Source organism: Gekko japonicus, unplaced genomic scaffold (assembly GCF_001447785.1).
Source record: "Gekko japonicus isolate JY-2015 unplaced genomic scaffold, Gekko_japonicus_V1.1 scaffold1925, whole genome shotgun sequence".
NCBI lineage: Eukaryota > Metazoa > Chordata > Lepidosauria > Squamata > Gekkonidae > Gekko > Gekko japonicus.
In genome coordinates, this window is record NW_015162538.1 from 149,262 (window position 1) to 173,520 (window position 24,259).

The window sequence follows — 24,259 nt, forward strand, 5'->3', positions numbered from 1 at the left end:
GGGGGTGTGGCATATGCTAATAAGTTATGCTAATGAGTTCCCCTAGCTCTTTTTCTACGAAACAACCCCTGCTTACTACGGTGAATTAGGAAAGTCCATGGAAAAAGGCATTCATATACCATCCCAAGACAAAAGACAAGCACTGTAGATGACATACAACCCCACCTCGAGTATAGGAATGGAAATAATTTTACCTTATTAGAATGACGGGGGAGAAGTAGTTAGATTTATACCTCGCCCTTCACTAAGAGTCTCAGTACGGCTTACAATCTCCTTCCCTTCCTCTCCCCACAACAGACACCCTGTGAGGTAGGTGGGGCTGAGAGAGCTCTGAGAGAGCTGCTCCTGAGAGAACAGCTCTCACAGAACTGAGGCCGACCAGCTGGCTGCTTGTGGAAGAGTGGGGAATCAAACCCACTTCTCCAGATTAGAGTCTGCCACTCTTGACCACTATACCAAACTACACCAAACTGGGTGATGTTTTCTTCCTGTGGTAGCCTTTTACCTCACATATTCTCCTTGGTCTTAAGTATGCAGGGCGCTGACTGTGGAAGGGGGAACTGAAAAGCTTCACTGGGCCAGCGGAAAACCACACATGGTGGTTATGATTACAATCCATATAAATAATCAGTTACAAGTAGGCACTAATCTATAATTTTTTTAAAAAATACTGTCATTGTGATTATGCATTGTGAGCTGCCTCGAGGGTCCACTGGAACTATAATGCAAGACACAATTTGAGAAAATAAAAAGTCAGATAATAACACTATCAGGTAGAAAATCTACAGCCACTGCATTCAATGTATCACTGACAGTAAACTCTTTGTCAAGTGGCATTATCCCATGAGCAAAGAAGAAAGGAGAGATAACTGCTAATCTTTTGTCACCTATAAATGGGGATGCAGCAAAGTAAGAATATTGTGTTTCTTTAATAAAATAAATAAAACACACTTGATGGGGTACTGGCTTGCCAAGACCCAATTTTAGATGTTTCACCCAAAGAACTGGGAGCGGAATGAAATAACTGCAAGAGCACTGTGCCAGAAATACTGGTGTACACATTCATGCAGGATTATAACAACTGGGTTCTACCCATGCAAAAGATTGAAGAAGTTCTTATGGAATATCTTACAGAAAACCACCTTTCCTGCACTCCCAAGAAGAAAGAAAATCAATGTATTAAGAAAATAAGGGTCAAATAAGGGTCCTCTGTGTTTATCTATTCCCCCAAAGGAAAGTAATTAGATAACGTGAGACAAATAGCCTTGAAGGCTGCAGTTAGCTAAAATATCTGTTTGCTAGACAACAGATCAGTTTATTACCCTGTATTAGAATACTACAAGGACAGCCTCCAGAAAGCATCAGCTTCACTGTGGAAGTTTACTTGCAATCAAACTCTCCATTGTTTCTTCCCCCAACCATTCTGTCAAAAGGAATCTCTTATTAAAAAGATCTTATGCAGTAACTTAATTCATAAAAGTAGATGCTGAAATATGTAAGGGGGGGGGGAGATGCAGAAAGGACTTATCCTTTAATTCTGCCTCTTCTTAAATCCCTTCCTGAGCTTTTGTTTTGGATGCCATGCTTGCTTACAGAAGACATTTATCTCAGACCACATCTTTGTAGTGCACCCGCATTTTACTATACATTAGATTTGTAAAGCTGGTCAGTAGCACAAAAGTAAGCATGTTAATGATTCCAGTAGAATTGCATCAAACCAACCTGATTCCAAGACCTTTCTGAAGCTTGCTGCTGTTCAAGGGACATATCTGTGGTTTCTTAAGCCACGTGCCTTAAACAAATACCTTTACACAAGAGCATGTTTGAAGTTCTGGTATTCCCAGCACCATATCTGGGGGCATTATGACAGATTCTAATATCTGAAAAATGCTCAGAAGTCTTTTTACCACCGAGACTCAGGATGCTGCTGCCTAGACAGATTCTCCATATTAGAATCTTAACCCACAAAAAGCTAACATTTTTTTGGGCAGTCCATTAGCCGTAGCTATAAAAGTTAGGCTAGATGGGGCATTCACCACCATAGCACTTGAAGACTGTTGAATCAAACCTCCTCCTGTAGATGCAACATTTGTTTGTGGACGGATCCCCGTATGACACAACACAATCCTTTTGCACCACCCTCGCCTCCTGCATGCATGTGTGGGTTCCCAGTATGCCAGACATTATAATGTGCAAACAACTGTCAGCCTCAAATTCTTTGGCAGGGGATGCTGTTCCACAGCAAAGTGGTACCCACCAAGCTGAAGAGAAGATACTTGTAATCACATCTGGTGGAAACAAGGTGACGTTTCTCTGAATCTGCAGCAAGTTTAATACCAATGCCAGAAAGACGCCAATTAAAAAGAGGACTATCCCACGGATCGCCAAGTTCAGGCTGCGGCTGGTTACTGAAGGAATGTATGGGCCACACTTCTTTCGTATGGAAGGTTGTATGTTGTCATCTGCCATGGCCTCATGCATTTCATCAACATTCAACGCAGAACTCTGGGGTCCAGAGAAGAAGATGAGCCAAGTCGAAGAAATATTTTCACACATTCAGGAGGTACTCCAAATCCTGTTCAAAAATGGTAATGTTGCTTAAGCAGTCATAGAATATACATACACTTTATGGAATCAACATAGAGGTCTAGGCAACTGGTATTTGGGGGGCCAAATTCTAGGTGCTTGATAACAGAGCCCAGAATACTCTCCAAAACATAAGGACCTATTAGTTATCTTTGGCACTCATTTCACTGCACAGGTATCAAGTTCTTTAACATACATGCAAGTAAATACATGCACACAAAGGGTGAACAGTAAAGAAGCTTCACAGAATTTTCCATATTCATGACCTTGAATGCCAGTGCCTTGGCTGGTTTGCACAACATAGCCAACCCCTGGAACAACATATTGGGAAAAGTGCCAAAGCCTTGTGTTGTTATTCACACTGCGCAGGGGATTAAAACAGCCTTTCGCCTATGCTTTGGTTTACATGGAAGTGAGCAGGCAAAGTTCTGCACTTGTTGGCGCAACTAAAAATGTTCTCCTTTTAAAAATGGTTGCCATCCAACTGATATGTACAAAGATCCATCTTGAACAATTCTACCAATTTTCACCAAAACTTAGTCAATTCTGCAATTAAAAGATATAAGAATCATATTATCATCTGAAGACAGTGGTAAGCAGGTGATCCTATGTTAGTTATGATGCTCCAATTCTGCAATTAAAAGACATAAGAATAATATTATCATCTGAAGACAGCAGGTGATCCTATGTTAGTTATGATGCTCAGAATGTTCACATTTCATTTTTTTAATACATTCCTTGTCCTCCTGGTTGTGAATGAATGTTCACAAGCAATAGTGGTTGGGATACTACAATCTCTCTCCAGTACCAGAGGTAGTGTGCCTCTTTAAATCAGTTGCTGCGGAGCACAGGGAGGATGATGCTGTTGCAGACTTCCTGTTTGTAGGCTTTCTAGAGGTAGCCACAGTGTGAACAGAATGCTAGACTAGATGAACCTCTGGTCTGATCCAGCATGGCTCTTATGCTCAGCCTTCTCCACTAAGTATGGACTCTTCTTCTTGCATAAGAAATCTTCATTTAAAAAAGCAAGACTCCACACTTAGCTGAACAGAGCAGTAGGATCCAAACCAGATTAGAAAATCTACTAAACCATAAATCAAATCAAATTAAAGATTATGTTTACTAATTGCATAGTTTCATTCATTCAAGTTATTCATTACCATTATCACTTCAGGAATTACTTCAGAATTTTTTAACATTTGAGATTAACAACACCAAGGCTTTCAGATTACACCGATTGAATTCTGCAATTCAGTTATGAGTATTAAGTAGCTGAGAGGCATCTAAATTCCCTCCACACTTTAAAAATGGACTCTGTGGTTTAATAAACTGCTTAAAAATATTATACCCTGCATAAATCATGTCTTCAAACTAGCTTACATTGCTAAACAGATAAAGCAGATAATTGAAAGAATCTTAGAATGGCAATGGAAGATGCTGCTTTGACAGGTAAAATGGGACATTTGCATTACTTTGACATGGCAAAAGATGAGTGTCTTAGAAGTCTGTTGTTGTTTGCAGGGGAAAAGAACAGTCTTTGATCTTTAGACAAAGTCAAATACATCAACAAAAGAACAGAAGTATGGTCCAAGTTTTAAAGGGCGGTGTCTCAAAATAAGTGCTCCAAGATTTCATGTTTAATTTTATGGTTTCTCAACAGCCACCATCTAGCAGATGATGAAAACAGGCAATAGAGAAATAAACCAACTTATATACAGAATATGTATCTCCATCAACTGGAGTATTATTCAAAATAATAACATCATCTAGAAATATTTACAACACATTTTAAAAAGAAAAGTCAGAAGAAAAGATAATAAATTGAAGGATAACCTACAGTGCATCTCTCATTACACTCCCCTCCCCTCCCCTAGATTTTTGTAGTTATCTTCAATGGAAAACACCTGGATGGGAAAACATCCAGATCTTGAGACCCACCAGAGGAACACACATCCAGCCCCATTCATTTAAGTCATAAATATCAGAGATGGTGGAACACTCACCAGTTTGGTTAATGGCCAGTTCGCCAGTCACAAAGAGGGAGCTGATTTTTCAGTGATCAGTTGGCTGTTCATTTACCCATTCGTGACTGTTTGGGCAGTTTGCTTCACTGTATTCCTTCCTAACCATGCAGTACAGCACAACTGGCTTTTCACACATACACACACTCACACAATCTAATTGTTTTACTACCCTACCTGCCTTGCTCTGTAACTGCTCCATCCAGCAGAGGCAGTTGTTTAAATAAACAAATCAGTTATAAATTACATAAAGCAGTCATAAATAAATCCTTCACTGTTCACCTGAGTAGCCACTATTGACACTAATAGTTATTAAGTGGTTTGAATTGGCAGTGTCTTTCTACATACACAGCTTTACAAAAACTCAATGTAAACCTGTTTAAGGCATTCACCTCTATTTGTCATGAACCAAATAGGCTAGGTGATCAACCCACATCTGATAGACATCTTTGAACATAAGTTCAAGCTGTTGTGAATTCAGAGCTATAGATGCTTTGTGATGTGTCAAACAATCCCTGAAACCATGGCAACTGTTTATTTCCACAAGGTAAGGGCAATAAAATGCACCAGAGGGTCAGAGAAAACAGGAAAGGGGTTTCAGCTGGAGATAGCCATTTGGCTTACCTGCCAAGGGGGGAGGATGTCTGACTGTTGTAAAACATGACCTGTCGTACAGAGAATGAAGTACCTGACATCTAAACTGATTGGGGAAGAGTTTGGGAGTATCTCCCAAGAGGGCAGGAGCCCTAAATCTGGATTGGGGAAGGTGCCCACCAAAGCAGGCAAGAAGATTCAAGAGGTGGAAGCCTCCTTTGTTCTTCATTCAAATGGTTTGCCCAGATGCTGTGACCCTACACTGAGACCCAGGTTCCTCTGTAATGGCTCAGTAGAGGGTCTGGTAATGTGTTTGCTCCATCAAAAGTAATTGTCTTGTAGTGTAACTGTGGTACGATTTCTTTTCACCGGTATTTGTCAGTTCAGGTCTATTGGACCCCAAAATATTCTCGGATTCCCAGAAAACCCTGGACTTTTCGGAAATCCCAAAATTTCTCCAATATTTTATTTATTTATTTATTTATTTGATTTTTTTATCCCGCCCTCCCGCCGAAGCGGCTCAGGGCGGCTTACAACAATAAAAACAACAAAACAATACCTCTAAAACAGTCTATACAATGCATTAAAATCAAAATTTACATACAATACAACGTACTCATGGCGGCAGCCATAAAGTGCTTTCATGCTTGGTCTAAGTTATTAAATGCTTGGCGGAATAACTCCGTCTTCGCCGCTTTCCGGAACTGGCCGAGATCCTGGAGGGCACGGATCTCATGAGGGAGCTGGTTCCATAATATTGGTGCTACCAAGGAGAACGCCCTAGTTCTAGTCGATGTTAATTTGGCATCCCTAGGGCCAGGGGGGACCAGACGGTCCTGTGACTCAGATCTCAGTGCTCTTGGGGGAACATATGGGAAAAGGCGGTCCCGCAGATAGACCCAAAACTGAAAATTGCCAATAAAAAAAAAAATACCAGCCTGATCTGGGGTCTGGCTTGGCTTCTGCACCCCGGTACCGAGGGGCAGGAGAGTGCAGCGCAGAGCTGTACCTGCAGGGAGCAGGCACAGCATCCCTAGCTGGGCTGCCCTTCCCGACACCCAGTTAAACCGGGCAGCAAGAGAAGACAGCACAGAGCTGATCCCGGCTGGGCTGCCCTCTCCTGACTAAGAAAGTGCAGAGCTGCGCCAGCAGGGAGCTCTCAACTCCCCACTGACCCAGCTGATCTCAATTCCCAGCTCCCTGCCGCCCCAGCTGATCCTCAGGCTGACTCCTGCAGTTTAAAGGGACTGCATAAGCTTGCCCAACAAGCAGCTGTTTGTCTGCTGTTTTCAGAACCACCCCAAATTAACTGGGAATTTTTTTCTCGGTTTTCCCAAGAAAACATGGATACATTTGGGAAGCCGAGATATATATCTGACAAATACTGTTATTTTTCAGGTATATGTTTGGGTAGAGTAACCAGAGTACCCAAAGGCACCGGTTACAGGATAGGCTGGATTTTGTCACGGGATGATGGCACAAGAAGAGGGAACATGCTTTTTCATGCAGGCAAACCCACATCATGTGTGTAAGAACACAGAGACCTAGGGCAGATTTGTAATACAAACATGTTCGTGGCAAAATTCACTGCATTCCTAATGAAGATGTGATCTACAAACCTTTGTGACTTCTGTCTACAGACCTAACCTGAGATACCAGAAACAGTGTTTAATGCACTCGATCTGTACCACACAGGGATTTATGCAATCCAGTTGTACAGTCCTAAAACTTTTATGTCCTTTTCAGCTATGACTGAGCAGTTTCAAAGAGTTAATATCTAACTGAAGTAACCATTAAATGGAAAGCACTAAGCCGATATACAAAAGGAAGAGACTCAAAAGAGTATAGTGAAATAGACTGAATTATCTAATTCTAGAATAAGAAGAAAACAGCCTTCAGCTGGTTTTCTCAATGATGGCAAAAGTAGGAGGCAGTGGGGGGGGGGGACAACATGGCCTCCCAATTATCCTGGCATTTAGGAAAAACTATACTGATGCTATTTATAGGGGAGGGACACAGAATACTATTTATAGCAAAAAAAACCCCGCTATGATTATGGTGGCACAGAACAGCATACAGCCCATCCACAAGTTTATGAAGAGACTGCAGGTTACAAGTGACTACTTACAGGAAGTCTATATAACAGGCACGTCCAACTTCGAACAGGCAGTAATCTATTTTTTCCGGCCAAAAGTGCCCGGTGATCTACCACCATGAAAATAAAGTTTCAAATTAGTTTCAAATTAGATTTTAACCCACTAAAGTTGGGTTCCACCGCCCGCCCGCTCCCCCATTTATAATGCACCTTCTGTCATTTACTGGTAAGCAAAATTCATCATACTGGCACCAATAATCAAATACCACCAAACAATCATCAAAAACCCGCAAACACCTGTCCAGCAAACCAGGACACCAAGTGGGGCTGGTGATCTACCTCTGATCCCTCCGCGATCTACTGGTAGATTGCGATCTACCTGTTGGACATACCTGCTATATAAGGTGAAAGTTAGCTACATCAAGTCTGATGGTCAGCACAATATGGAATATTACGGCAAAATCAGCTTAGGCAACAACATGGTGTGGGCTTGCATTCACTACACAGCTAAAAAGTTACCTTTAAAAAAAGGCCATTCAAATAATTCCACAAGTAGCACAGACATATTTCTTATACGACTTAAACAGTGGACAGAGCAGTTAAGAAAACTCCACAGTCCCCACCCCAACTCTGCCTACAACACCCTCTGGATCTCAATGGCAGAGTTCCATTCCCAGACACTTTTTCCCAACCTATCAATCAAACCTCTTGTTCTACACAGATTCAGTGTCACATTCATGTATAACAAGCATTTTGACTGACAGCTAAGTCACCTGGAACGTTAAAGGAGGTGGGGGGGGGAACTAAAGTGGTGTTTTGTACACTCTGAAGCTGCCAACCGTTGGCCTCTTTTGATCATTCATATTCATGAGGAAGAGGAAGAGATGTAAGCTGCAAGAGGCTATTAGTCTCCCTTCCACCATACCTTGTTTTGCAGAGGCCCAATATGCATTGACCTGTTTGCAGCTAGTGCATACTGCTAGCCTGCCCTTCTACACTGTACAGAATTCCCAAAGAAGTGCCGTAAAAATTACTTGTGCTTCCTTCCACAAACTACCATCATCTTCTAAAAGGTTCCATTCATTCAGCGCAAAGAGACTTGTACCATATAATCTTCACCCAAAGCCAGAGACACAAAGGCTGTTCCCCCCTTCCCCCCCCAATGGGCAGTGCTTTTATTTTTCCAACAGAAAAAAATCAGAAATTGGTGGGAAATTCCTATCACACATTTTCTCATTTGGAATGAGTGAACTACTTCTCAAGATGAGGTTTTACTCACCCAAAATGTATACTATAAAATTTTGGATTTAATAAAACCCATAGCATTAGAAAATGTGTTGGATCCAGTGCAAGGACTGTATCAGGTCTGCACATGAATCCCAACTTGTTGGGCTGTCTCCTCTCCCTAGCAGCCACTTTTGACCATGTAAAAAAAAAATCCAAGGTCGAGTTATAGCTATGTGGGTTGGGACACTGCAGTAGACAGAGAAAAAGAAAACAAAATTGTTCCCTCCTCCTTATTCTGGCCACTCACATAAGAGACTGAAGGCAGCAGTTTCATCCCCTTGCCCTTCCACAGAATGCATGTGTCTCCCAAGTACTGGGTACATTTGCAATCTTGCTTGTAGAAGATTACGCATATATACTTTTATAATAAAAGTTTAAACATCCATACATATGCCAAACAGTGCATTGTTATATGCTGAGTTACAAATGGTATACTTTATGTTGTTAAGGCAAAAAAACAAACAAAACAGTTTAGGTTTTATAGAGTAAGTAAGCATCCATACATATGCCAAACAGTGCATTATTATATGCTGAGTTATAAATGGTACACTTTATGTTGTTAAGGCAAAAAAAAAACAGTTTAGGTTTTATAGAGTAAGTAAGTAATCTGCATTTCCATTTCCCCTCAAATTTCAAAAAATTACCCTGGGAAAAAAATGATTTTCCAGAAGTTTTACTTCTCCAAACCTACAAACTAACAGTTTAGGTTTTATAGAGTAAGTAAGTATTCTGCATTTCCATTTCCCCTCAAATGTCAAAAAATTACCCTGGGGAAAAAATGATTTTTCCATGGCTTCAAAATATCCAAAAGTTTTACTTCTCCAAACCTACAAACTAATCAACGACACTGAGTAACCCAGTGATGAGCTATGCAACTTGTCTGGAATCTTGGGCCCAAGTAGAAGCCGATGCAGAATGGTATCTCTGTCTCCTTATAGATCCAGGGTTCAGGTTCTTAACATGCCAAGGCTCAGTTGTGAACAGTTTCTATGGCTCTGGCAGTCCACCTTTTACTTGTAGCCATGGAACTGCTAGTACTGGGACTATGAAAGATTTATGGGCAACTGCTCATTAGGCTGAGAGATAGAGAAAGAACAGAAGGCCACACAGAGGGAAGGGGAAATGTAGAAAAGTAGTAACACGGAATAAGAAAAATCGCCTTCTGAAGGCTTAGAAATTCATAATAAAAGTTTAAGTATTCCACTGTTGGGCAGATGCTCATTTCACCAAGTCCTGCTGCTTTTGAGTAGAAACAAAAGATGTGACGGTAAAGCTTGAGAAACTTTGTAAAAACTCCCAAAGTTGGTTGCACAGAGAAACCTGACTGTGTGGAACTGAAGGTACCACCTACATAAAGTTCCACGCTGTGCTTGTAAACTTCCTCACAACAACCATTAGCCCACCTGGACTTAAGTGCCATTGTGACTGTGTTAAGTTTTGTAGGCCTGGGAGAGGTGGGGCCTGGTGGAGAGGAATATGAGTGCTACTGTCCGCATGCTCCTCTTTGCTGGTGTGGGCATGATAACAGCTGACAAGAAGGTGTACGGGTGTCACTGGTATAATGGGCGAAATCACACATTGTGCCTGTGCTCTTCACTATGGTAAAGCGTCACCCAGAACGATACACTTACAGAAGACTTAAGGTTTAGAGGCAAGGCCATCCTGGTGGTGTCTGGAAGAAGGTGTAATGGTTAGGGATTGTCACGAACCGGCTCACAAACCGAAATTCGTCACAAACCGAAATTCGTCACAAACCAGGCCCAGTTAATGGTTCGCGAGCGTTGGTTTGTGAGATCATGTCTCCCATGAACCGCCCCATTTTTCATGGAGGTTCATGATATTCATGCAGACAGTTCATGAACCAGACATGCTGGTGCCAATGAATCAATTGTCAAGGCAACCCCGGGGGGGGGGGCCTTTGACGCCCTTCTGTGCCCTGAAAACACTAATAGTGCCCCTCCATAGCTTGACAGGCAGCTCGGGCTGCCAACACCCCCCAACTCACACTCAGCTGCTTTCACTTTGCAGCATATGAAACTTAACATCAAAAAAGCTCCACAGTATTACAATTCCTAAGCAACTCTTATTATTTCATTTCATTTCAGACCGATACAATACTCCGTGCAAAACACTGGATAGCCCCCAACCCCCTGCTGGCATTCTGCCTTCATAACTGCTTAAAAAAACATTATATATAATCCCCCTTTTAAAACCCTTTATATTTATGAGGCTCTCCTTGTGGAAAGTCTACTTACCTTCCTCGGAACACAAAGAGACTAGGGCCCTGGCTTTCTAGTCCTTCCTGGGTTTCTTACAAAGCCCCTGGTCTAAGAGCCACAGACCAAGAGCTATCATTAAAAAATATGAAATATCTACTAACCGAAATAAGATTGAATCAGAGTTGTTAATAGAGAGGACAAATAGGAGGTCTATATAACCTTTGAATAATTGACAAATTAAGTGGCAAGAGTATAAATATAGGTGGAAAATAGGGGACTCTATTCTGCAGCATGTGTGTGGGAACGGATATGGGACCACATCAATAGGAATGTGAGTAATGTATATATGAAGGGAAGTTATTCTAAATAACAATTCTGTCAGTACTAGCACCTCTAAGCCTCAGAAACATTCATGACACAGCAAAATGCTGGCAGGGTCAAACCACAACAGCTGATATAGCATATGTATTCTGGCATTGCCCATAAGAATCCCTTTTTGGGAACAAATTTTAATGGTAATTAAAGAAACATCAGCCCACGAAATACTAAAAGATCCAAAAGTAGTACTGTTAGGCTCTTTAAAAATTGTGTTGGAATTGATGATACAGAACAGGTTACAGCTTTGGTAATAGCTGCAAAGATGTGTATCGTGGTATAGATAAATCTGGAACATAGCATCTCTCTATATAATAATTCTGTTTTGGTCATGGACTCTCTTGAACATTCCACACGCTCCCAAATCAGATGGTTCCCTGATCTGTCACTCAGAAGCTGTCCCTATCCACTGGCTGCGTTGCCTGAGTCTCACCTCCAATATTCTAAACAGTTTGCTGTTCCTCTCCCCCCAATAGCCAGTCGGAACACAGAGGTCATTTGCATATGCGGCCTGATTGGCCCTTGCCTCTAACATTCTAAACAGTTTGCTGTTCCTGTTGGGAGTCATTGAATGTGTCCTGAGGTAAAATACATATCCCAATCTTCCCTTAAATGGTCAATGGAGTTGCCAAAATACATACCCCAATCTTCCCTTAAATGGTCACTGGAGTTGCTAATCTCCCTGTGGAGCCTGGAGATCTCCCAGAAATCACAATGTTCCCCAGCCACAGCACATCATTTCCCCTACAGAAAATTTCCCAGCTATTACAATGGCTGCTTTGGGTAGTGGACTCTGTGGCATTATACCCTGCTGAAGTCCCTCTGCACCCCAAACTCTGCCCTCCCCAGGTTCTACCCCTCCAATCTACAGGTCTGGCCCTCCCCTTAGTATTACCAGCCTCCAGGCAGCACCTGGAGATCTCCAAGATCAGTTCTCCTGGAGAGAATGGCTGCTTTGGGCAATGGACTCTATGGAATTATACCCTGCTGAGGTCCCTCCGCACCCCAAACCCTGACCTCCCCAAGCTCTACCCCTCAAATCTACAGGTCTGGCCCTCCCCTTAGTACTGCCAGCCTCCAGGCAGCACCTGGAGATCTCCAAGATCAGTTCTCCTGGAGAAAATGGCTGCTTTGGGCAATGCACTATGGAATTATACCCTGCTGAGGTCCCTCTGCACCACAAACCCTGCCCTCCTCAGGCTCTACCCCTCAAAACTACAGGTATTTCCCAACCTAGAGTTGGCAACCCTGTAACTGGCTATGAAACCGCTTTCCAGACCCTTGGAACCCAGAAGACATGGCATAGGAGGAGGTGCTTTTCTACCTTAGCTGCCACTGCATAATCCCAAATCAACACAAGTCAGGGGTGGATGGAACCATACCTGTTACCATGAGGCTGTCCTCCCATACTACCCACGTGGGGCAGCCAAATGACTTGGGGCAGCCCGGTCTTATAGCTAAGCAAAAGAAAATAAACATGGCTTGCCTCACTCTATTTTCCCCTTCCCTCTGCTGCCCCACCAGCCACAGTCGGGACACTCACCTTTAGGGCTGCCAAGTGGGGGCAGGGGGGGTAAACCCCTGCTTTGGAGGCCTGATTTCCGCCGCCGCGGAATCGGGCCCCCGGGGGAACTCCGCCCCCTGAAGCGCACCAGAGGTGGCGCAACCACGTCGATCAGGTTGGGGGCGTGGCCCCGATCATCGGAGGGGAAACTCTATGGTTTTCCCTCCGACGATCGGGGCCATGCCCCCGATGTGATCAACGTCGCACGTCACTTCCGGGATGTGCTGGTGGCACGTGCGAGTCGGAGGAGAGCTCCCGGAGCCCGGCGATGCTCCCCCGCCGGTAAGGATATTCGACTTGGCAACCCTACTCACCTGGAACTTCCTTCTAGAGCTCGTCGTATTTCTCCCCACAATGGGCCTTACTCCTAGTTAGTAATAAAACTGGCTTATCATAAAACAAAGGATGAATAATCAAGCTAACAGATTTGTAAAGAACTGATACTATTAATTGAATACTGGAATACAAAATTTTTGGATCCTGTACAACCTTTTTGATATGTATATTTTTAAAGGTGCTTTAAGACTCATTAACTGGGGGGGGGGGGAACCAGCACCCCCTACCTAAAGGTGATGGGGGGGTAGCCAGCACCACCTAGTTAGAATACCTCTTTATTACGTATTAACAAGCAATGCTACATGACTAAAGAACCTTACAAAAAAGAATACCAGTTATTGGATCTGCCAAGCTATTTTCCCTAACCCTCCCCACTTTAGAAATCATACTTTTCTCCTGCTATGCCAAGAACTAGCTAGCTAGTGGCCTTTATCCTACTTAGAAGATGGAATACTATATTCCTACTACACTGCTGGGGGAGGAGGGAGGAGAGAAACCCTGTTGTCCTAAATGGAAACTTTCTCCTTAAGTTTCTCTTATCAGTAAAACTCATTCCTAGAAGATAAACCACTAATCCAAGTAATCTGAAAGGTAAACTGGGAGGTGTTGAGATAAAAATCTGTTGCAGCTGTCTTTAGCTTAGTTTCTAATCTTTTTTTTTTAAAGGAACCAACACACCAAGAGCATTTCGAAGTGACACATGCTGATTTCTTCCTGATCTTCTGTGACCCACTGTAATTCGGAACTACTGGAAATGCCACAAAACTCAGAAGAACATCTAATCCAAACCATGTTATATCACGGAACCTCAAAAAAGCAGTGTGTATCATCAACACTAACATTCCTACAAGCTCCACATGAATAGGCCCTTCTTTAGCAGAAAGCTGAATCTCGCATTCACATTTCTGCAAGTCCCCAAGAGGCAGATTTATTGTAGCATCAACTTTTGTGGACAACCATGACAAAGTTAGCTCTAGTCCACAAAGCCAATGCTACAATAAATCTGCCAGTCTTCAAGATACCAGGTCCCTTTTGTCTTAGAAGTTAGACTAAGAGGAGCCGGGTTTTTTCAACCTATAATTCTAAGAAAGAAACCAATTCTAGGTTCTAGAATTACATTTCATTGGTGGAGCTAACAGAAACTGTACAACACTGACAGTTAGTAAAGATAAAACATTCATTGTATTGATGCTTCTGGCCACCATCAGTTTTCCTTTTTAGAATGACGGGCAGGATAAAACTTTAGAAATAAGTGTTAACTCCCCCCCCCCCGGTCATTTTAGCTGTCAACATCTTAAAACAAAGTTCACATCAAACTATCACCTGTCTGGAAAGGTAACATTGAGGCTAAGGCCATTAAACAGGGACAAGCTCCTCTAAATGGGGCTTGCTGGGCTGTAGGTTTTTGTTCTAATGTGCATTTGTTTTCATGCATTTTACTTCTGTAAGCCCTCTTTGACTCTCCAGTGCGGGAGAAAAGCAGGATAAAAAAAATATTAAATAAATGTTCAACAACAAAAGTTCAGCCTTTTGAGCAATGCCTGTCAATTGCAACAGGGCCAAGCTTGGCAGACAGCAAAGTGACAAACAGATTTAGGCCAGAGTTGTGTGGTGCTGGCAACACAGTAAGCAGGGCTGTTGTAACAGCATATTTAAGAGGCCCTTTCTACTCTAGGAAATGAGCTATTTGTTCAGCTACTTGTCAGATGCACAAACATGTCTTTGGAGATATCAACATTATGAAAGAATATTGTGAACAACCCCATTTAACCCACTTACCACACAGTCTATCTTCCTGTGTGCGGTTGTGTATGTGCTATGGGGATTGTCTACCATTATTCTACTGAACTCCCTCTCTCCCTTGGCCAAGTCAGCTGCCACCTGCTATATACTACAATGCCATATGCCCTGCCAGTGACAATAATACTAACATATTCTACCACTACAGTCATCTTTATATAGGCCATGCTTCAGGTACTCTTGCTATTTGAATTATATGGGTGACAAGGAAAGCCTTTATCTATCAGCACCACAACTATGGAATTCCTTCAGGGACATTTGTCTGTCCCCCTTCTATCTAAATGTTGATAGCATTTAAGATGCCACTGGACTTTTATTTTCCTTTTTTATCATTATCTTTTTGCCAACAGGCGATGACGTTTCTGTTTTGTTTGGCATTCTCTCACTGACTCTCCCTCCCAGCTTTAACTGCTATTTTAATTGGCATGCAATCTATTTTTTTTTAATAAATTTATTTTCATTTTTTCATTTCACAAAGATATGTACATATATCCATTTAATACTTATACATTTCTTATTGTAAAATGTCCCTTTCTCTTTTATCATCCATTATCTGTTATTAGCAAGTTCTCAAAATCTACTGTATCTTCTTCAACTTCAGCCATTTGTAGATTACTTCCCATCTGCCCCCAAAAAGTTCCTCTGGTTTGTTCTGTAATGTCATACTCAGTTTGTCCATTTCAGCTATTTCCAGGATCTTCTGTTTAAGCTCTCTTGGTTGATGGTATAGCTTTAGACTTCCAACGCTTTGCTATGAGAATTCTTGCTGCTGTTAGTAAATATACTATTATGTGTTTGTGGTTCTTTATTGTATCTATTTTTAAGCTGGTTTTAACATTTTTGATTATTCAGTTTACCCTGCATTGGGTAGGAAGACAGCATAAACATGTTTTAAATCAAACAAATAAAAATAATGGGAGACCGCGCGGAGCCTCAGAGTTATCCTGTGCCCTGCAAGCCTCCAGGGGCCTAGCATGTGGCATACAAGTGCCTTACAGAAGTGGCCAACATGTCACAGCCTTGGAAATGTATGCATGGTGGGGGATGGGTGGAAAAGGGTTCTTACATACACATAGAAATTTAAGTTTGCACTCTATCCCATTTACACACAAGTGAGATTACTCCTTCACTTAAACCTCAAAACTCTTTAAAAGCCTTCACCACCTTCCAAGGACTCCAGAGACCTGTAAAGAATATACAAACTGAATGCAGTTCAACCTCAGGCAACCTGATAAAATTTCAAGGGTAGGCTTTTTCATGGAGACATACTGTCCTCTGAACGTTTTGTGAGTTATTGGCTACATACTGCTTCTAATAATCAGGAAACCACAGTAATTAAAACACATGTGCTGCTTCAGCAACACACTCATTACAGAAACGCTCCTGACACTGTTCTCAGAGTTCATTAGCTAATCAATATCAAAGCAACAAGGGACAAAATTATCAATGGGATATTAACTGTTCTTGTGCAATATACTAGTACCACACCAATTATGGTGTGGATCTCACGGCAAATTTCCACAGATGGAAAGGATTTCTGTCACCTTGCCTGGCAAAAATCATTTCCCCTTCCGTTCATGGAAATTTTCCTAAGGTTGAATGACACAACAAATAGTGAGAGGGGGTAAAATCTGTTGTGTTCAAGGTCTTGTAAAACTCTGTTATGAAATTATAGTATCACTCATGGCCATGGTAAAGGAAAAAGAAAAGATTTTTGAATGCAGAATGCTTTATAGCCCTTTACCAAAACAAAAAGAGTTTCAACAGTGTTCCAGATGAACAGAAACAATATGACCCACAAGGATAAAACCAAGGAGGTAACCACTATGCTCCACTTATAACAGCTTCGCTAATCTGTAATGCCATCTCGGTGCATTCTCTGTTGTGGATCCTACCTTGTAAAACAGTCTGCCTTCTAACATTCCACAGAATGCGTAAAACAAAATTGTTCAGGACATCAGTTTTATAAAGGGAAGAGCTATGGTGGCTGAAGTGGTTAAGACGCTGAGCTGCAGGCTGTGGAAGGTCGGTAGTTCAGCAGTTCGAGACCCAAGTGTGCCGCATGACGGAGTGAGCTCTCGTCTCTAGTTCCAGCTCCTGCCAACCTAGCAGTTCGAAAGCAAGAAATTGCAAGTAGATCAATAGGTACCACTTCAGTGGGAAGGGAACAGCGTTCCGTGCACCTTGGTGTTTAGTCATGCCGGCCACATGACCACGGAAACGTCTTCGGACAGCGCTGGCTCTTCGGCTTTGAAACGGAGATGAGCACCACAACCCTAGAGTCAGATTCGACTGGCTTTCAAGCAAGGTAACCTTTATCTTTACAGTACCTTATTGCACTGTTGAGTGTGAGCCTTCTCACCACCACCTTTCTAAACCGAATGGTTTCTGTTATTGTCCCATCATGGAGTAAACCAATACAGTGATGGCTGTTTGTTTATTATTTATTTATCATTTGCATTTATAGCTCACCCATCCTGCAAGCGGGCTCAGGGCGGGTAACATCACAGAGCATTTCCCTTCCAATAAGGAGCTGTCTCTGAAGTGGTGTGTCATTTCAAACTGTGCCACTTTCTTTTCTCGCCATTTCCCCCCATGCACACAATCTTCCTGAGAGGGATTTTGTGTTTTTTAAATGTTCTATCGGGAGCGCTATGGTGCTGAAGAAGGACTACAAACCGGCACCATAGTGACCCCATTGAGATGCCTGGACATTCGCTACTGCTGTCACCTGGAAACAAGGAGCTCACTGGATACAGAGTTCAAGCGCAGGGAGGGAGGAAACCAGGAAGTTTTGAAACCCAGGAGGCTTTCCTTCCTGAACTGAACCCTTCCCAAACAGGACAGAAGCATGTTTGTCTAAACAGGTAAATATATTCCTTTAGGAGCCAGTTACTAAAGCGGGTCTGTCTGAAATGACCGGGGGTGTGTGTGTGTGTGTGTTAGTAACCGGTTCCTGAAACGGAATACATAGGCTGTCTGAAAATGCCCTGTACCTGTTAGCTTGCTTTTACTGCATTGTTTCTAATTTTTATAATACAATCTTATTATATTGTTTATTCTATGTCTTATATTGTTCCTATTGCATTATTTTTATATTTCATCATTCCCCTTTAGTTTCAGTGAGAAAGGTAGACTACACAATAAACACATAATGAAGGGAGGAGTATGCAATTAGAAGATATTTAAGCATATTGCAGATCACCAATTAATTCTAAGTGCAGTCTGGTTGTATTCTATATGACCAAAGTGTCATTTCAACAGTGCTCTACAATATGGCATACTAAGAATAAGGCCCGTTGTGGAAATAAATACAACGAGCTCTAGAAAGAGGTTCTAGGAGAATGCCAAGGCCTTGGGCACTCAGCGTCAATGTGCTGTGGCAACTTCAGCAGGGTACAATGACACAGAGCCCACCATTTTCTCCAGGGGAACTCATCTCTACTACCTGAAGAGCAGTTGTAATTTTCAGTGATCTCCAGCCCTCACCTGGAGATTGGCAACACTTGTTACCCAGGAAGAAATGGCTGGTTGGGAGGGTAGAGTCTATGGCATTGTACCTGTATGAGGTCCCACCCCTCCTCAAACCTCACCCTCTCCAGGTTCCATCCCTCAGGATAGCATCATTCCTTGGACCGACCTCTGGCTGTACTTCAGCCTCTCTCTTGCCCAAGAGAGCAGGGAAACTTTCATTCATTCCCCAGTCCAGCCGACTGTGGAGTGGCTGAATTTCTGCTGCTTCCCAGGGACGAAGACTGCCTTGGGACAGTCCCTGTTTTCCCACACTTTTTGGCCTTGGGGCAGCTGGGAACTGTAAGCCAGCAGATGAGGAAGCCCCATTCAACCCAATGAGTGATACCCCTGCAGGTCCCTCTCTGGAACTACAGCTCGATTAAACCTTATGGGGGAACATTTTAAATAAAGAACCACAGCCATCTTACAAACACAGGTAACTGCCATTTCATGACACCTACCAATAGCCACTGAGAGAACAGTTAGTCCCACACAGGAGGCAAGTGGGAGAAGTGTCTTCGTCAAGAGAGAATGCCATTTGCCAGTAATTCTGACAGGGCACAGTGGCTGAAGGGGGAGTGGGCGGGGAAGAGGAGTAAACCCAGCACCCGACCAATGGCATGCGAGTACTCTTGAGTGGCAGCTGAAAGGCCAATGGCTGAGGGAGTGCATGGAATGTTGCCACTCCAAAACAGAATTACTATATAAAGAGATTAAGTGGATGAACACAAATAGAGGGCCCACGTATTTTAGCTTGGTTTATTAGTCAGCCATTACTTGTAGCCACCATGAACCTCTTCAGTTCAGGATGGCTCCTCTTCTTTCTGCAGGGCTTTTGAAGGATAACCACATTGCTGTTACTACAGCCTAAAAAAGTTCACTGGGAAGAAGAGCTCTGTGGGAGATGTGGAGAAGGGTACTCACTGTCCACAAGCATGCAAGTGAATTTATGGAATGAGGTAATCCCTAAAACGTGTAAACTTTGCTGTATTTTGTATAGTAGTGGTTATCACTTGAACTCCAATGTACTTTAAACTATTTTTGTGCAAACTTGATTCATCTGAGCTATCAAAAAATAATGCCAGAAGTAACTGCAATGCCTCCTTTACTGTATTTTAAGATGTGTGACTAAGGAGACAGTTTTACTACCATGAGAATTTAGCTATAACTCAGGCAATTGTTTTTACATTTCTAAAAAACAACTTCTTCCTGTATCAATATACATGAACAGTCCATTCTGTGAGTACATGTCAAACCTAAGGTAATGGTAAGTGATCTGTGACTAATATAACATGTGACTATCCATTGCCAAAGACACAAACACAAATGTCAACTAATGCACAGTGTATACAGTACTTTACTACACACGGCACAGCCATGTTAAAATTCTGTATCAAGCCATGCCAACTTGTTAACACCCATATACATTCAAAATTGATGCAACACCTTAATTATTTGTTTCTTTTTATGCCCACATCATAATTTTCAGGAAAAATAAACGTTTAGGGAGCTCCTCTTGTCATCAAGATCTCATGCTCCTGACCATCACATCATCTGACATATCCAAGGGTTTTCCCCCTCATAACCAGTGTTCCTTCTAAGCTGAGTTAGTGTGAGCCAGCTCACAGTTTTTTAGCCTCCGGCTCACACATTTTTGTCTTAGCTCAGGAAGGAGGGCTCCAGAGCAAGCTAATCTATGCAGCAGCCAAATCTCTCGCTCACAACTTCAATGCCAGTAGCTCACAAAGTAGAATTTTTGCTCACAAGACTCCACAGCTTAGCGGGAACGTCGCTCATAACCCATTTCCTTGTCTTGAACTAAGCATTACTCAATGTGGGGTTTTTTCATATTCTTCATCCCTTTCTCTGTTTGTTTTCATCACTCTACATTTTTTCTCTCCCCTTTTGGCCAGTTATGGCTCTTTTCGTTCTTCTCTCTGCAGCATGTTTCGCCATCACTGAGAAGTGACACTCCTTCAAAGCTATTGTTGGTAATGTTAAAAATACGTGAAAAGGGATTCAGTTGTACTTTCTCAACTTCACACTTTGTGGTGGCCTTAACGTTTGGGAGGGCTCTTCAGACTATTTCCTGAGGCAAGGGAAGTGGGCTGGAGTGCCCTCGGCAATCAGAGCTGACTGAATGGACCTCTTCCTCAGCCTAGCAGGAAAGGTGCTTTAGAAAGGACCTAACTTCTTGAGGCCCTGACCTGGATGTTGCAGGCTAGCCCAGTCTTGTCCGATCTTGTAAGCTAAACAGAGTCAGCCACGGTTAGTATTTGAATGGGAGATCTCCAAGGAAATCCAGGGTCACTATGCAGAGGCAGGCAACAGCCTCTGAATGTCTCTTGCCTTGAAAACCCTACAGAATCTCCATAAGTCAGCTGTGACTTGATGGCCCTTTCTACCACCACAACTTCTTGAGACCACCAAGGAAAACCCGGTATAAGCGTTTGCGTGCTTCAAGGAAAGGGGTTAATGGAGATATATCCCTGATTCTATATCCTTCTAAAATCACACCCTGGTTAAAGGTAAAAAGTAAAGGTAAAGGTTCCCTTGCTCGAAAGCCAGTCGAATCCGACTCTAGGGTTGCGGTGCTCATCTCCGTTTCAAAGCCGAAGAGCCAGCGCTGTCCGAAGACGTTTCTGTGGTCATGTGGCCGGCATGACTAAACACCAAGGTGCACGGAACGCTGTTCCCTTCCCACTGAAGTGGTCCCTATTTATCTACTTTGCAATTTCTTGCTTTCGAACTGCTAGGTTGGCAGGAGCTGGAACTAGAGACGGGAGCTCACTCCGTCATGCGGCAACTCGGGTCTCGAACTGCTGAACTACCAACCTTCCACAGCCTGCAGTTCAGCGTCTTAACCACTTGAGCCACCGCAGCTCCCCTGGTTAAAGGTACTGAACTAATCATCCTTTAAAAATCATTGATTTATTTAAAATGTTTATTAGCCGCCTTTCGCCCTTGCAGAACTTATGGCAGCTTATAATATAACAATTATCTAATTAATTCATAGCATATAATTAATATGGTGGTAAAGACCCCATTCAGCAATCTTTCGTCCTGCCTTTCATCTGAAATAAATAAATGTATGAACTGAAAATTAAATTCACACGGGAAAGGTTATGACATTTGCACTTATGTTAAGTCATACATTATGGTGTTGTGTTCATCGCTGTCTGCATGTAAAATGCCTTTCGCATAACATGTCATCACACTGCCCTCAGCTAACAAATTCTAAAAGACAATACATACAGATTTTGCTTTTCCTTTGTCAAGATAAAAAAGCCCATGTGGCTTTGTGATTAATATGACAAGGTAAACCCCACATAAATCTAATGGACCTAAGCTCATCTGATATTTATCTCTAACTGAAAATGCATTCTCCATTTAATAAATGAGAAAACAAGAATATAGTAGAATAAAGGTCAATTAACCTATTATTTTGTATACATTAACTGAAGATTACAAATGACAACTTCATTTTACATATTACATTTTACTCACATGTAAGATGCCATTTTGAAAAACTGTTGCCGTATGAAACTTTGTAAAAGTATGTGGAAAATGACATAATATATGGCAACTAGACATAAACATGAAAAAAATTGAGTTGTAGGTTAATTTCATGGCATTGCCTAACTCTGTTCATAAAGCCCTTGGCCATGTGATCATGGCTTAACACCACACACTTAACATCTACTTGTATAGCCACCCACATGATGAGATTACCATTATCTTGCTCCTACAATCTCTTGGCAAGAGATATCATTCTGTTCATTGTGTTGTCACAGACACAGATGCCCATGCAGAGAATCTTAAAACAGCTGTCACAACCAGTTAGTAAGACATGCACTCTGACTTTGTATTATGTAAGTATTCTATTGATGAAGAAACATAAACCTCTTGAAATTGCAGATCAGACAGTATAATATAAGTATAATATAAGACTGGTTGGGGTGGGGTGGGATGCAGAATTTTGGATTATTTCTTCTTCTGCTTATTCCCCCCTTGACCTACTAAAAGACACTTTCCCCCATTTTCCCTCTCTGATTATTTCTTCTATAAAAGATAAGAATTGTAATTCACTATGCACAAAATTCTTGCATAAATAACAACTTAATGCATGGAAATTCAATTTGAAGGGATGAATACTTAAACACACACAAATAATGTACTGGAGAAAGCAAAAGAAAAACCTTCTGAAGTGCTAATGACTATCACCCCTATTCTTGTCATCTCACTTTGATCCTCTCTGTGACTTAGCTATTAACCTGCAGTTTCCTTATTACAGGAGAACTTTCCCCTCATAGGAAATATAGTATATCCTGATTTTTTCTCCATTTTTATTTTCTGTCCATAAACGGGAATAATGGGAATAAAAATTAGCCTTCACACAGTTCTTTATGGCCATGAATAATTATGGGGAAACACCCCACACAGATAGAAAATGCTGCTGACAATTAAATGATAGTTGCTTCTAGTAAGTCCGATCTTAGCTCTTAGTTCTTATTCAAGGTAGGAATGCGTTAAACAGGAAGGGATTAGAGAATCAGGAAACAACTTCAGCCTCAACAGAATAAACTGCTTTTATTCTGCTGGCTGCACAGATTTTTTTCCTCTTTACATTTTGATGTGTTGCATAATGTGTTTTTAACGTTCATTTTCACTCACAGGAGGTTTACGAGTATTACTGGAAAAGACACCCTTCTTTTAAAAGGATTCTAATGGCACCATCCTGCCAACCTAGCAGTTCGAAAGCAAGAAATTGCAAGTAGATAAATAGGGACCACTTCGGTGGGAAGGTAACAGCATTCCATGTGCCTTGGTGTTTAGTCATGCCGGCCACATGACCATGGAAACGTCTTCGGACAGCGCTGGCTCTTCGGCTTGGAAACAGAGATGAGCACCGCAACCCTAGAGTCGGACTGGACTGGCTTCCGCGCCAGGGAAACCTTTACCTTTACTTTAGTGGCAGCTTAAAAAACAAAATTCTATGCTAGCGTAAATCCACAGAGCAGAGCCCACCTCTTCAAATGCCATGTGTTGGTGCAACAAGGCAGAGGCATATGTCTGCGACATAAAAAGAAGAAGTAAACACCAGTGTCAAACTGCCCTGATATGCAGGGAGTACAGGGTGAAACGTTAGCTATTTTCTTTAGACTCCTCTTTACATCTGTCGCAGCGTGCTAACAAGGCTACAGCTCTGGAATGATCATGGAAGCCCCATTTTTAAGTTAAACAAAAAACCCCACAATATTACGGGAAACACGACATGTACAACTCAGACTGGATGTTAAAAGGACAGCCCGACTTTCCTCCCCCCCAGTGTGAGCCAGCTCGCAGTTTTTTAGCCTCCGGCTCACCCATTTCTGTCTCAGCTCCGGAAGGAGGGCTCCAGTCCAGAGCAAACGAATTCATGCAGCAGCCAAATCGCCTGCTCACAACTTTTAACGCCAGGAGCTCACCAAGTAGGATTTTTGCTCACGGGACTCCACAGCTTAGAGGGAACCTTGGACTCTAGACCTTGCCTCGGAGCAGAGGCGGCGGCGTCCCCGAGAAGCCTGACTCGAAACCGCGCCTCTCCCAGACCTGCCCCGTCCCCAACCCTCCTTGCCCGCCCCGTCCCCACCGCAAAGTCCCCGGCTCCCGCTGGCTACTCACTCGGCCTCCGCCATCTTCTCCCTCCCCTGCCTGGCGAGTCTCCGCCTCTCGCGCATCCTCCGACGCGGCTGCCCTCGAGGTTTTTCCCGACGAGGCCACCTGACCTGACGCGGCGGAGGGAGCTTCCGCCCGGCCGCGAAGGCTGCAGGGAATTCTGGGGCAGCAAGAGAAAGGGAGGGGGGGGGGTTTCACACTCCTCCTCTCC

General features: G+C 42.6%; 1 protein-coding gene across 1 annotated transcript in view; it reads right to left on the minus strand.

Moving 5' to 3' along the window:
- INSIG2 (insulin induced gene 2) overlaps positions 1–24,142 on the minus strand; it is a 32,281-nt gene extending 8,139 nt beyond the window's left edge. The window contains exons 1-2 of the mRNA XM_015406308.1: positions 24,055–24,142; positions 2,229–2,575 (exon numbers count right to left, since the gene is read on the minus strand). Of these exons, the coding sequence (XP_015261794.1) occupies positions 2,229–2,556 (328 nt within the window). The 5' untranslated portion in view covers positions 2,557–2,575; positions 24,055–24,142. The remainder of the gene's footprint in view (positions 1–2,228; positions 2,576–24,054) is intronic.
- Positions 24,143–24,259: the final 117 nt, after the last annotated feature.